Below are 15,882 nucleotides of genomic sequence, written 5' to 3' on the forward strand. Positions count from 1 at the left end.
TATGTAAATCAAGTAAATGGATGAATCTAAAAGAGAACAGAATAAAGGAAGCAGAAAGCAGATATTCTTTCTTGCCAAAAAGATATCTTCACTCCCAAGTTTAGTTCAGTACCACAGCTAGGATCTAGAATCAACTTCACTGTACAGAAGCAGTGAATGGGTAAAGATAATGTGCTACATCTACACAGTAGAATGCTATTCAGCTTAAAAGAGTGAAATCTTGCCATGGGTCAGATTATATGATCTTATATGATCCTGAATGATATGAGTGAAATAAGCCAGACACAGATGAAGCATAATCTCCCTTGTACGATGAACATACAAGAGTTCAGCCCATAGAAATTGAGTATAAAATAATGGTGACTAGAGGTTAAGAGAATGGGGTAGAAGGAGATACGGGTGCTCTCAGACACTGAGTTCCAGCCAAGTAGGATGAATAGGTTCTGGTGCTCTGGCAGGCAATAGTTACAGCGAATAATATGCTTTCTATTTTAAGGCTTTTTAGAAGACTTTGGATATTTTTGTAACAGTGAGATCATACATGTTTGAGCTGAAAGATGTGCTACTACTTTACTTGATTACACAAGTACAACATAAGAGAACACTATATTGTAGCCTATAAACACAAGACAATTCTGAGCTAACTGAAAATGAAATCAAGCTTAAAGCTAACTGAAAAGGTCAGATACTGTTCCTGAGGAGATGCCTACAATATGTAGAAGAATTTCCGAGGTATGGGTACAAACAAACCAAAGGTCATCAAAAGATGGAATGTTAGGAGAACTGAAGCAATAGCTTTTCATTGATCACTGATATTGCTGGGGTTTTCTTTCCAAGAGTGGACTGAAGAGGTGTAGTCATTCCTATTAATAAAACTTAGTACTGAAGCTGTAGCTAATTGGCAAATCAGATGTTTAGCATATGTAATGCCCGAGTTTGAGCCCCTAACACCACCAAAAGAAATGGAAAACATTTTCGAATCATGGGAATTAAATGTGTCTCATAGGACAAGGCTGCAAACACCTTCCTCTTCTCTGAATCAAGCAATTGGAAAGCATCATTTTCGAATAGAGAAAATTTTGTTGAAATTTGTTTACCATGTTGTAATTTTGTGTGGTAAGACAGTTTTTCTCGAGTTGCAATTTCTTATGATAATCACAGAGAGGATTTAACTAAATAAGATATACCAGTAGGCTCACTGGCATATTGTTGGAGAAGCCCCAATTCTTATATTTGCATGAGAAGAAAGTGAACATTTAGTTTCTTCACAAGATAACAAATCTGCCCTAGAAATACATTTGTCTGTTTTGGTCACATCTTATTTATGAAAAGAAAAATCATGGCTATTCTTTAAAAACTAAAACAATAGAAATAGCATAAAGGAAGAAGGGCTGCACATTCCTACATGACAAGCCTCCAGTGGCAGCAGGACTAGGTCTCCTGTGACTTTCCATGGGTACCAAATGAAAAAAATTCTAGTGCAGAAGACAGAAGGAAGATTGGTGTCTTGCAAAAAATAAACTATACTTTTTAAAAGTACTATCTGGAGTGAATGTAATTAAATTTTATTTAAGAAAATAATCCCATTGGATATTTACTGAAACTACAACGAGAAACTTTACTATCACTTATGTATCTTCCTATGCATCTATCTATCAGAAGAGTCTAATTATATATCTATCTCTTTAGTTTGCAATGATAAACAAAACATGGGAGAAGGAAGAAAAAGCACTCCAGACTTGGAGTTCAGAGAGCAAATGCATGGTGTCACTTACATAGCCACCCACTTGATACTTCAGACACTGCAGCTCTAATATACAGTGATCACATAAAAGAATAGAAGGAGAATCTACAAAGTTTAAGCATCCTATGGCTACTTGTTGGTAGGGTTTTTTTTGAACATAAAATTTTGTCTCACTAACACATAACATGTGTGTATGAGAAAGAGAGTAGGGGAGAGAGAATCCTAGAAAGTAATACCTTTAGTGTCCCTCTTAAAGACCAATCCATTTCATCATTAAGTAAAGTGCATCAAAAGCAACTGATCAACTCTAGGACTTCTCTCTGTTTTCAGTTTAATAAAAAGAATGTGGCTAAGTGACCTTTTAGACCAACAGTATAGAGAACTTGGGGAGAGTTGCCCATGTGGTAAGCATCGACTACCAAGAATTCCACATGAATGAATACCTTGGTGATGACCACCTTCTGTTGAGAACGCCAAAACCGGACCAACCTCTCACAGAGGTACAGGAACATGGGACCCACTATCCATTTCCAAGTCTGTAATCATATCAAATACAAAAAGAAGAAGTGTTAAAGGGGTGGTGACAGCTCATGAGAGACTCAGAAGGAGCAAAGCCAGGTTACAAGCCAGGTTAACCTTTGTAAGCTTTCTGAAGCATTTACTACTGGTAAGAATTTTTATAAGAGTCTATGAATATATCAAAAGTTAGGATGAACTGTTAAGCCAGTAAAATAGCCACATTGGGGTGATATATTATATGCATCTGTAGTATAAAACTTTCCAAAGAGGAACTTCCTGCAAGAATGAGATTTCCTCAGAGTCAGCAGATGAACTTAGACTAAGCCTACAACAAAGCAAGGAAGGCTTCAGAATGTCTTATTTCAGCAACATGATATCTTTAATGAAACATTGTAATTTTTCTGTCATTGAATCTGAGATTAATCTTTGGCAAGATGACAAGTGTGCAAGTCCTCAATATGTTGTCAATAGGAGCTATGCAATGATTTTGCTCCATGAAAACTCTAAGACTTCTCTATGAGTCTCTGGACAGAATATGTAAATTGCTTCATAAAGTTGTAGGCTCTCTATAAACATTTAGGCCCAACAGATCTATCCAGTTTGACCAGTTGGATTCCTAACCTAATATATCTGAAGCACCAAAGAGGTAAAAGATAACATCATCTAAATGGATTCTGAGGTAGAAAATAAGAGCATGTTTTCCCATATGTCCTGGTTTGTTTTATTGTTGGTTGTTTCTTTTCAACTTGACACATGCTAGAGTTACCTTGGAAGAACTTCAATTGATAAAATGCTTCTAGCCAATTCACATAGTAGACAAAAGTAGATAGAACATCCTAATGAACAACACTTGTACCTGTTTCTTGAGACTAACAGTAAAATCACTATAATAGAAGCAATACAAATACATACCATAGGAGGGTTTCCGGCAAACTTTGGTACTGGGCACTCCTTTATTTTTCCCCAGTCTTTGATTTTGTCTGCACAGAAATCTAAATTATGCTCTTTCAAACTGTCTGAAGTCTGTCCGCGTACAATTCGTCTGGTAAATTGAAAAAGAAATTCCATATCACTTAATAACAAGACAATAAGCTGCTTGAATATTTTAGACTTTTGGGATCCAGGGCCTCATGTATGCTAGGCAAGCACTCCAACAATGACCTATATCTTCATTGCTCATTAGACACATATTGCAAATATCTTCATGGGAGTCCTGTGATTTTTAACCAGTAACACCCCTTGTAACTAAGTCAGGGAAGGAAATGAAAACGTGTGATCTTGAACAATAGAAAACTGTGCAGATGGTACAAAGGCCATTGGCATGTAACATAGTGTGTCTTGGGTTACCAACATGTACCTTGTTAAAGAGAGAATGTGCTTCTTTTCTATTGCCATTTTTGTGTGTAAACAAACAGAACCTAGAAAAATGACAACTCTTAACAGTCTGATTGTTAACCTAGGGGGTGCCTTTGTGAAAATTTGAAAAGGTTTCTCTGTTTGTGAAGATACTCCTACAAGCCAATCGTGTGGCCAGCGGAAACTAGACTAGCTTTCGTCTTTTAGACAGACATTGGTATACACTGGAGAACACATACAACCATACATAGTGGCTTTGAGGAAGCAGAGTGCTACCTCACTCTGACCCCTGACTTTTGTAGGCCAGGCATGCTGCACACCTGGGATCCCTACAGGCTAAGGCAGAATGTGACTTTGAGGATTCCAAGGCAGCCTTGTCTACATAATGAGATTACATCTAAAAAAACATTTTCAAAATGAGATCTTTCCGGGGAAAATTTGACCATTCTCACAGATATGAGCACCAGTACTGTATTCCTCAAAGTGCATAGAGCCTATTTAGTTCAACTCAATAATTATCAAGTAAGCCAATGTTAGAATATTAGACAATTCTGGGTTAGCACAAAATGGAGTAAGTTATTTTAAAGAATGCAAAAAAAATCTTTGGAATATATTGATAGAAGAGATATGGACATCCATTTGTAAACTTCAATTAGGATACCTATAATTTAACATATTATTTAATATGTTCTGAGAATCGTTTAATTCAGGGCCATGGCCCATCCCCCACCCTTATGTAAAACAGGGTCTCATTAAGTAGCCCTGGCTGGCCAGGGACTCACTGTGTAGATTAATCCCTTCCCATTCCTAGGTCTCTGTGAAGAGACTGTCCTTGTATGAGCATTTGTTTTGAGTTGGCCTGAGGAAAAGTACTATCTACCCATTTATCTCATTTAACCTGTGGAATTAGCTTGAGAAGCAAGTATTCTTTTGCAATTATACATCAGGGCACCAAAGCAGTGTGATTTGTTGAAAAGAATTCTGTTTTGGCCCAAATAGCCTTGACCTCAAATCTCAATTCTACACATTAATACTTTGGTACTCTTGGTAAAATTAACTTCTTTTGAGCTTCAGTTACTCCATCTGCAATACAGGTCTATTTCTCCACTAAAGGCTGGATTTAGTGCTCAATGGACGTGGCCTGTGAAACACATCAAGTACAAAGCAGGAGTCTGAGAAATAGGAACTACAAAGGGTCTTGATTTCCTGGTTCATGTGGGGAATAAGCTGGAAGCGGTGGGCTTAGCGAAGGGGGCAGGGGAAAACATGCTTTCTCCTTTGAAGGATTCTCTGAGATAGCTGGATTGTGAGCAAGTTACAGGGAAAGGCACTCGGTCGCTTTAGGAGACTCAGGAGACCCTCCATTCTCACAGACTTCTCAGTGCTTAGAAAGAGTTTTGCAGTGGTACAAATCAGGAAGTAGGTGAAGAACACGCACAGAAGTTGGCCACAGTTGCTTTTCCTCATCCTTCCTCTTTTCACTCTCAAGACTTGGTCACTCCTAGGTTACTTGGCTTGAGCTTTGCATATTCTCTTTCCCCTCCCCTGCGTTCCTGGAACCCTATACCCATCATGGAATAGTCCTGGGCTTGGCTTTTATGTGCAGGTGGTGTGAAAGAGTAGAAAAATGAAACTTGATATTAAAGCAGATTTTCCCGAGCATAAAGTCAAGCACTGTGTGTCCTTATGAGAATTTTCACCACAGCCCACTCAAAACCACCTGTTCTCTAGGTTACTTACCAGCCAGAGTGGCCTGGCCCACATTTTACCATTTTTACCTTTTCGTTCCACATCTTCACATGAGAGGGTTAAAAGAAACATTGAATGCCAAGTTCTTAGCACTGGACATAGAGCTTAGTAGAAGTTAATTACTTTTTATCATATTTGAAATTTTAAAGGCAATGTTCATGTATATTTCTAGCTAGCATTCTTCCCCAATTCCTGAGTGGAAAACTGCTAATGATTATTAGCTTAAATCAAAATCACTTGCACAACAGGAAACTGCTTCAGCTGATTAATCACTAACTACTCTATTTTGGGATTTTGCCTAACCTACTCATGATTTATCCATAGTAAGCAATATGGTGGGCATCCAAGACCAAACCAATGTTTTCAATAAAGTATGGCCATGCAGAGAGTAGACTACCTTTCTTCTTTTTAGGTGGGAATAGAGTGGACAATCTACACAGTGGCCTTGATGTGAACTATAGCCAGTGTATTTTATACAGGAGGTATATATTTCAAGTTTATTTTAAATCGCTCATAATAAATTGGATAGGTACAGCAAGAAAGCAAAAACCATTGCTGATTTTTTTAACTGAGCTCAGCTGATCTCTGCTGTGCCTCTCCTTGATCAATACATCTAGAAAATGAACCCAAAGCATTTGACAATGGAGTTAGAAAACTCACTCAGCTCCATGGATGGCAAGGCCGATGAAGAAGATCACAAAGAGATGGTGTGTATACCAGAACACTTCAAAGTAAGACCTCCGAATGGTTTTGGTAGAGGATGTGATGATCAGTATGAGACACAGTGTGATGACAATTCCTGTGATGCCAGCCAACCGAGTCACAGCCACATACAGGCCCCCTTCAGGGTTCTGGAAAATAGAAACACACAGGCTCAGAACTATGGGAGTATCCATTTTAAAGCTGTTTACATAAGGCATTTCCTGTCCCTTTGGCGATTGTAATCATATCTCACAGAGAGATCTGGTGTTGAGATTTCCAATTATAAACTGTCTCACATAATTTGGGAATCACAGATAAAGAAAGAACATTCAGATGATTCTAATGGCGTTGAATTATAAGGAACTGACCTAGTAAAAGATATCTTCAAAGTTTCTCATGCCCTATCTCTTTGATTTGGAAAGGCTACAGAACAGAGTTGGCCAATAAATTCTGATTACACCTGCCACCTGAGGCTGGGTTCACTATGAGTAGACCCTTAGATGAGAGTTTTGGGGCAAGTTACTTAGAGAAGATGTTCCAAGAGAAACTTGTCAGTGAAGAAGGAACAGGTCAGAGAAGATGAAAAAGTTAGGCAAGGGGAAACACACACATCTCACAGGGACAGCTATAACTTGACCTTGTAGATGGTTTCTCATTATTTCTAGGAACCTGAAACTGAAAATAAACATGGTAAAATCATGTAGGCCCAGAGAACAGGTGCTCTAGAGCAGACTGGGATGTACAAAAATGCACAGGGTCAAGGCAAAGATATCCCTGCCCCCATGTCCCGTGAGATTGCCCCCACCTTTTTCTGTCCAATCTCAGATAATTCTATTGAATAAAGATGAGAAAATGTCATAAACTCAGGCATACACAAACCAATCTGAGAGTTAGGTTACACGTCATGGTTTGTACTGACTAAAGGATAAGGAGCTTCATGCCAAAGCCTGCACTCATTGGTTATTTGCCAAAGGCCTCTCAGGGAGCAGTAATCATCCACATGCTTTCAGATTTCATCCTTAGACAAAGAGATACTGGGAGCCACAAGGCAGTCCTTAGAAGAGGAGAGGGCTTAAGTGAATAAAAAGGAAAACATTGTGGAGGAAGCACAGAGCCAGTAAAAGTCACCAAGGAAATCTGGACGGATCGTGACAATGTCAGTTAAACTAATATGTTCAATATACATCATTGGGAAAACAATGAAAATGGAAAGAAAAATTATCCATCATAGGACAGAAAAAAGCAAGAGTCATGTCAGCTTCTTTCATGTCAGTTTGGATGTAAAATTTGGAGCAAAATTAACATTCTTTGTCTTATATCTGTTTTTGTAAGCATGGGAAATGTGGTTGAAATTCAACTGGGGAACTTAACTGTCTCCCTGACTCACTGGGTTCACAAAAATTGCATGAGCCCCTTTCTGAGTGCAAGAGCAGGTGGGTAGACATAGTGCTTACATTTATTTTTTAAACTACTAGTGAACTTTCTTTGTTGTTTTTTATGGACAAATTATAGTTGTTTGGGTTTTTTTTGTTGTTATTTTTTTGGATTTGGTTTTTCGGGACAGGGTTTCTCTGTGTAGCCCTGGCTGTCCTGGAACTCACTCTGTAGACCAGGCTGGCCTCGAACTCAGAAATCCGCCTGCCTTTGCCTCCCAGAGTGCTGGGATTACAGGCATGTGCCACCACCGCCCGGCTGTCCCCGCTCCCCCCCACCCCCCGCCCACCCAGGAAAACAAAATCCTCTGTTTTAAAAGCCCAGCAAACATCTGATCAGAAAAGGGAGGCTTACCTTGATCTTTTTCCTAGCAAAATTGAGATACTCTTCATTGTCGTTGTCGCCAATGTCAGAGAGCGCTATGGAATATGGGTCGGAAACCCCGACTCTGGCGTTGACACACCACTCCACGTTGAAGAGATGTGCAATGGTGTGAATGGCTGAAGAGGGCATGAGAGAGACACAAAGAGGGGGAGAAGGATGGACCACATCAGTGGAATCGAAGGTTCTGGCCGCAGCCTCTGACTCTCAAGAGAACCAAAGGGATGGGGGCCTAGGATTCAGTAAACTGTGTCCCAATAGCCAGAGAAGCCAGGCAGGTCTAGTGGGTCAGCTTCTTTCTGCCTGTGCTACTGTAGAAAAACCATACAGCCTTTCTGGTATTGGTTCCCTCATTTGTGAAATGAAGGGGCTGAACTAACATTTCCGAAGTGCCAGCCAAACAATTTTTTAAAGTGTATATATAGATTATATAGCAATAGTGTATAGATTATGTAGTGATAGTGTATAGATTATATAGTGATAGTGTATAGATTATAAAGCAATCCCCAGCTTCTCTTTTCCCCTAATGCATTTGTGCTCACATGAGAAAAGAACCCATGTGATGTCTGCTTTATCACCTCCAGAGAGTAGTGCTGGACATAACTGGATTAATACAAACTGATGGTCACCAGCAGAATCTCTTAAGTTAAAAAGAAATTGCTTGCCTAACTGGGCCGCCTTGTCTGGCCTCAGTGAGAGAGGGTGTACTTAGTCCTGCCAGGGTGAGGGGATACCTAGCAGAGTCCTTCCCCTTCTCAGAGGAAAAGGCTGGAGGGGAAGTGGGGGAGGAGCTGTGAGAGGAAGGACTGGGAGGAGAGTGGTGGGTAATATTGGGATATAAAGTGGATGAATTAATTTTTTTAAAAAAAAGAAATTGCATTCATTATTTCACTATCACTTGCCTAGAGCTTCCAAGGGGCCTGGCCCTGTTGTGCTTTGCAGTCAACCAGTCCTTACATTAAACCAATGAAATAAGCAATGTTTAATGTCAGCTCATCTAAAAGATGAGGGACCTAGAGCATTGCCCAAGGTCACCTAGGCCAAGGAGAAACTGAATTAGGAATCAAATCCAAGCTGTGTGGCGCACATGTCTGCATTCTTACTCATGGAGCATGCTAATTTCTAATAGGATATTGTTTCTTATTTCTTTTAAAGCTTTCATTTACCACAAGTCATAGTCCTGCAAAATCTGGTAGAAGAATCGGGAGTCAGTAAAACACCTCTATTCTAAGCTCATTTTCCTTAGTAAGAGATACACTCCCCACAGGCAGAGTAAAAGGCCTTTCTGTTCTTGCTATGAGTGTCTATTTTCTGGCAAATAAATTACATAAGTTAATTCATGGAGATTGTATAACAGTTCTAGGAACATTATTTTGTGCAACAACATCCCCACCACAATCGTAATAATAATATATAATATGCTACATATAGATATACATCGTATGAAAACATACTGTGATATCAGTAATAATCACTAAGGTATGCATGTGATAAGGGTTTTCTTAAGATACTTTCAACTTATGGCGCATAGTTCTGCAAGTTTATTGCAACATCCACAAAGTCCACTTCTGTAGCAAAGCATTTGTAGAATGAATAAAAATGTTTGTGTGTTTACTAGCAGACATTGTTTATACTAAAATAAGAGGAAACAGTGAGGACAGGAAGACAGACTGTATAGCATATTTTATTTATACAGGAATACCCTATGGTTAAAAAAAAAAATTCCACCCAAGGTAGGAATCCTAACATCAGGAAAAAGAGTTTGAATGCTTTGACCTAAACTCATCTGGTCACAACCTAATGGACCTGCACACATGTGTTCAAGATCACTGTCTGCATTTCAGATGTCTTCTAAAGCTTACCTGTGTGCAGTGCTATCATCCAAGCTACCATCTTATGGAAAGTGAGGTTCCTGTCCAGTTGTCTTCGAATTCTTGTCGAGCAACACTTTGGATGGAGAGAAGAAAGAGTGGTAGAAATTGATCATGTGAATGCTTGTTTTTTGTCCCAGACACTTGACATATAATTCTCTTTAGCACTCTACAAAGACAGATTTCTGTCCATTCGGTTGGTGACAAGGCTGAGATAGTCATACCTCGCAGCTCAGAGAATAGCTTAAGTCATATGTTTCCTGTTCTCATACTAGTGACATGAGGCCTTGTCGCAAATACATTTTTCATTGTCTAAAGTTTTGAATTTTGACAATATATATTTCTAGTTTTAATTAATTTATTTAATAAAAAAGGCATCTAAAACTTCATGAAGAGTTAGTATGTTGTCACATTCCTAGGATTCTGGTGGTCACAAAGATGAGTGAACAATTCTAGAACAAGTAAAGACATCTTTGTTCAGTTGCTCATACACACCATAGGAGGGGGAACATGGGTTCGCATGCTCATTTAGGCCAGAGACATTACAAGGAAGATCATTGTCATATATTAATATTAATATTAATATTAATATTAATATTAATATTAATGATAATAATGATAATAATAATAACTGACAGTTACTGAGAGCTTGTGAAAAGAATTGCTTTAAGCCTTTTACATGTGTTGGCTCACTTAATTCTTAGGCCAGTTTTATTAAGGAGGGGGGCCATTATGATTGCTATCTAACAGCTAATGAAACAAAGGTGGTTGGTTGCCTTGCCTCATAGTGACATAGCCGGTGAGTGGCACAGATGCCATTTAAATCCAGAACATCTGAGAATAGTCTGTACCAATACTGCAGTATTTTATAATTTATATGATGCCTTGACATTCAAAATAGAAAGCGAGCCCATAGCCTAGTGCATTTGGCCTGCCTGTATATGTTAGAGGGCATGGGTTTGAATCTGGAGTCAAGTCAGTGCTCAAAGCAGAGAAAGTAAAAACCTCATAACAACCAGCCATGTGCTTGTTCTAGCTGCTTTGTTCCACAAATTAACTGTACTGACATCAAAAAATCAAAATTCTTTAAAGACGTCAGCAAACTTCTAAAACAGTCTTGCTACTGTCAATACATTGGTCTACGTATTGCATTCAATTTAAATAAGGAGGTTACTTATTTTTAACAAAATATTCTGATTTTGTACAAAAATATGATTGTATGGATAACTGTATCTGCTCTACTGTTCCTCAGTGCACCACACCTGAAAAGGTGGGAAGGCTACATAAAATGGGCCACTTGGAATCGAGAAAGTACTAGAAAGGAAAACCATGATGAGTCCAGATAAAGGAGAGAAGCTTTATCAAGTGGCCTGTGAAATTCAGTTAATTTACCTATCACTTAATGCAATAATGCATGCATTCTTGTCTCTGTTACAGGTAAAAAGGTAAAACTTCACTTTGGCTGGGATTCCAGTCTAGTATTTGTCTATCAAAAGTCTATGCCCCCTTTCCATGAAATCAGATGCAAGGATCCCATCATTAGTATTCCAAGTGTCTCAAAATCAGACTCAAGAATTGAAGTATTGCGATCCTTAGTGGACAGTGGTCAGAGAAGGTGAGGGTAGAACAGGGACTAGAAGGGCAATTCATCAATGAAGGGTCCATTATCATTCAGTTGTCATTAGCATCATTCACTGTCCTTTAAGTGCAGGCTCATTTGGACCAACACACTCCTTTATAGTTTTAAGGAAATAGCCTCCTATTTCTTAACTGCCGCATTCCTCCAGTTTTTAAAAGTCCTTCTGGCAGGCAGAATTCTGGAAGGACTTTTAATGACCCTGTGCAATCTTCTCTCCTTGAGTTTGGATGGGACCTGTGTGGATGATGTGTGGTTTTGCTATACTATGTGATAAAGTGGATTCTGTAGATGTAAAGTCCAAACTTGATTTAAAGAGGGAGCTTCCCCCCCCTGGGTGATCTGACACTATCACATAAACTCTAGAAGTCCAAAGTAGAAGAAGTCAGAGATTTGAAATACAACAAAAAATTTAAGGTACTGTTGCTGGAAGGTGGGGACAGGTACACGGGAGTAGGGGTATGGGATCTGAAAGTGGCCTTGGGGTGACTGATAGCTAGGAAACAGGGACCACAGACCTGCAACTATAATGAATAGATTTTTTGCTAAGAAGGCGCCTGGAAGAGAGTTTGTGTTTGTTTGGGTGGTGTTGTTTTGTTTGTTTTATTTTGTTGTACAGAACTGATGATGGAACCCAGGGCCTTGTGCATGCTACAAAGATACTCTTATCTCTGAGCCTACACTTTCAGAAGGCTTGCATTTTTCTCTGTCTCAGAGAAAGCTGGACCTCTGCTTTACCCAGCTTTCAGTTTGTACATGACGCTTGTTCTAAAGCAATGCATCTGTGGCAATTTGTTGCACAGAAGTTACAATTATCAGCATCCTTCCTGGACTGGTAAGCTGTATTGGACTCTTAAGAATCATAGGATGAATAGGGGGAGGGGATAGGATAGGTTGTTTTTGGAGGGGATACCAAGAAAGGGGATAACATTAGAAATGTAAATTAAGAAAACAACTAATAAAATATAAATAAAAAATATTTGCAAAAATGAAAAAAAAAAAGAATCATAGGATGGTCCAGGCAGTAAGCAGTGGTGGCGCACGCCTATAATCTCAACACTCGGGAGGCAGAGGCAGGCATATCTCTGCGTTTGAGGCCAGCCTGGTCTACAGAGTGAGTTCCAGGACAGCCAGGGCTACACAGAGAAACCCTGTCTCGAAAAAAACAAATCCAAAAACAAAACGAATCACAGGATGGAAATTAGTATAGTTAGTTGAAAGCAGTGATGAATTAGAGATGAAAGTAAGTTTTGCCTTTACATGTATCTATCCATGAGGAGTCACAGACATACCACAGAACTGTAGGGCAGGTTTCTCAGCTCTTTCTAGAAGGTGTGTATTCATTCAGAGATATTTTTATCAGAATCAGATGTCATTTTACATCATTGTGTACCTAAGTTCTCAACTACCTGTTGCCTGGCTCTCCTGCTAAAGGACAAGCATCCTGAACAAAGATCAACATGCTACATATTTTAAAATGTTTTCTTTAATGGTTACTTGGTTATACAAACAGACCACACTTTGCTGCTTTGGAAATAAGATCACTAAGCCTGTCTGCATTTGCTGCTGCGCATTTTCTATTTTCTTGCAGGAGGAGTGGAGGAGGAAATTCACTAGCTCCTGCATCATAACAAATTAGAAGAGAAACAGTATGGTTTTGTTAGGCTCCCTATAGCATCGCCTCAGTCCTATCTTTATCACTATCCTTAGCATCAATAGAATTTGACAAATAATAGATCTTGGTGCCCCTTTCAAACCTTTGACATAAACACTTAGGAAAAAGTGATAAATGCCGTGTCAGAACAGTGGAGTGATCTGATTAGGTAATACAGCGCCCATTCAGACATAACCATTATGGCTTAAGATCCAGTAAACACAAAGCCCAACTTTTATACAAAGGAAAAACTAATGAGCCAGAGAACAGGTCCCACCAGGGCAGCAATCCTTCATTTTTCCTAAGTGCTTCTTTTCCTGTTTGGTCATGAATGGTAAACAAGGCATGCTGATCTAAGCTTTCAAGAAAATGATCTCCTTACCACTTCCTGAAAATGGGTCAGGATGATCAGCTGGCAAGGTTTGAAGGAAGGCCTTTACTCTCTCCGATTGCCAGGGCCCTTTCTGTTCCTCCTTAGCCTACCAATAGCATGTGTGTGCTTTGACTCACCTCTGAGTTACTGCCAGCCAGCTCCCAGAGAGCCAAGCTATCATCACACCTTAGAGCTTCCTCAGGGAACTATCCCTTTGCTACTGTCTACTGACTCCTAAAAGGAAGTTTCTCTCTTACTGACACAAAGAGCCTTGCCCAACTTTGATCAACTATCATAATAGTGCAAGGGCAATTGTTGGGACATCTTGGCAAATTTCTATGCTGTATTGAAACTGAATTTCAAAATAATAAAAAGTGGAAGTAAAATGAATTACATAGTGAATACAATATACTGTGGGCTTTTGTAACACCATCATATGTATACTTGCTCCTACTGGGCTTGTCTTGCATAGTTATAAACATTTTAGGTGAAATGTCAAGAGCTAGGCTTACATCTGCCTACAAAACTCTGGCAAAAAAATTGACAAAAACATCTGCATGTGGGGGCAGTAAAAATGTGTGATAAATATGAAGAATGTCATTTTGCATGGTTCTTCTTAGAATTTCGAAAGCCCATACTTTGTACCTCTTCCACGAGACTCTAAGCTCCTGAAGTTTGTGGCTATCCATCCTTCCTCCAGTTGTTAGGACACAGAGAGACCTCTAAAGGGGGACTATTCAATGATTGACAACTTTAATTAGCTAGTATATATTTTACTAAAGATATGCCTATTCATTCTCTACACCCCTCCCCCCAACACCAGGGATGGAATTTAGTGTTCTTCACTGCTAAGCTACAGCTCTACCTAGGAGAGTATATTTGTGTTTAAATGTGCATCATTTGACCTCCTTCCCTGTTAAAATGTCCCAGAGACCAAACACACACACACACACACACACACACACACACACACACACACACACACGGCTCCCAAGGAGGCCACAAGGTTAGAGTCAAAGCCATGAAAGAGGCCACCTGATCCTGAGACTATAACAGACAAAAGGCCTTTTCACCTTCCTGTTTGATTCTGATCTGAAGATTAGAACTGTCAAGCCGAGGTTACTAAAAGTTCAGCAGGTGCTTCAGCATGCTCAGGCCTAGCCTTTTCTCACACTTTTATTTTGGTTGCTGTTGTTTGGTTGTTTGTTTGTTTAGTTGGGTTTGGGTTATTTTTTGTTTTGTTTTGTTGTTTTTTGTTTGTTTAGTTGGTGTGTTTTGTTTATGGAGGAGGGTAAGGTTTATACAACCACAGGGCTTTTTCCCCCTCCAGGTAAAAAGAAGGTTGCAAAACCAGAGTCTGCGTGTTTTAGACCTCTAAAATCGAGCTGAAATTCTATGGCTGTTTAGTTAGCACGGTGCTCCATTAACAAGTTCTTAAGTTATTATAGCCCGGTCATTTCTAGACTGGGTTACTTAGCAGGTTCAAATATGCATATTAAACATAGCCACAGGGACAGTGCAAGGTGTTTAGTTGACACATACAAAAGTGAATAGGTTCAGGGAGCAAAATGGCCTGGCTTTGAACCCCAATATTCCTGCTTGGGTTACTACCTCACATCCTTGACATGAGTTCCATGAAGCCTCGGTGAGCTGTGGTTGTTCAGTTTCCAACACTAGTCACAACATACTCATTCATTTAAATCCCAATCAGAAAAAGTAGCTTCATTTGCAAAGCCCAACTTCCAGATTGTCAACCTCAGAAGGAAGGGCACATCACACCGGAGCAGATCATTCCTTTTGAGGGAGGGAAAATGGGAAGGGTAACGGAAGTGGTGGTATGAAGGTACCAGGAGCAATTTGAGGGGAGGAAGAGAATAAATGAGGATTGATGCCTTAAGGAAAAGCACTATTTTGTGTGCTAATTTAAACCAATCAATCAATCAAATGGGGGAATTGTTCTTCTGTGTGAAGATGTATCTGGTTATAGAGCTTGACTTTCCCTCAATTTCCTACTGCTATTAAAGATTCTCATGTGGGTCTTTACCCGTGGGTGACAAGATGCCCCAAAGCTAACATTTTATATGTGCTGCTCATGGGATATGACCATTCAAGGCAATGCAACTCTGGGTTATGGGGTAACAAGGATTTCATAACTGACCACCTCGGTGAAAACACTGCCTGTTTTTCAGGCTTTACTTCCTCTAAATAAAAAATATTCGCATAGGGATAGGGAGTTTTTTTTTTTTAAGTACCCAAATCATGTCTCCATAAAAACAAAAAAGACATTGCATAATGGTGTCATTTAGCAAGCCTTCGTCTGGCTCTTGTACTCTTTAAAAGATGGGTAGCTTTGTAGTCAGTCTTTCCATCCAGTGAGATTTCATCTCTGTGGATTCTTCCATTTAGTACATTACTTGGAAAGCCTTATGGCTAACATCAAGTACTATCACTGGGTGTTGCCCC

At 39.5% G+C, this 15,882-nt stretch overlaps 1 protein-coding gene across 1 annotated transcript in view; it reads right to left on the reverse strand.

Annotated features, from left to right (window-relative positions):
• The window catches only part of LOC127675197 (cytochrome b-245 heavy chain), a 34,065-nt gene that overhangs the window by 11,836 nt on the left and 6,347 nt on the right, over window positions 1-15,882 (reverse strand). Inside the window, exons 4-8 of the mRNA XM_052171216.1 lie at window positions 9,748-9,832; window positions 7,859-8,004; window positions 6,029-6,219; window positions 3,176-3,305; window positions 2,188-2,280 (exon numbers count right to left, since the gene is read on the reverse strand). Coding sequence (XP_052027176.1) covers window positions 2,188-2,280; window positions 3,176-3,305; window positions 6,029-6,219; window positions 7,859-8,004; window positions 9,748-9,832 — 645 coding nt within the window. The remainder of the gene's footprint in view (window positions 1-2,187; window positions 2,281-3,175; window positions 3,306-6,028; window positions 6,220-7,858; window positions 8,005-9,747; window positions 9,833-15,882) is intronic.

Source organism: Apodemus sylvaticus, chromosome X (genome assembly GCF_947179515.1).
Source record: "Apodemus sylvaticus chromosome X, mApoSyl1.1, whole genome shotgun sequence".
Taxonomy (NCBI): domain Eukaryota; kingdom Metazoa; phylum Chordata; class Mammalia; order Rodentia; family Muridae; genus Apodemus; species Apodemus sylvaticus.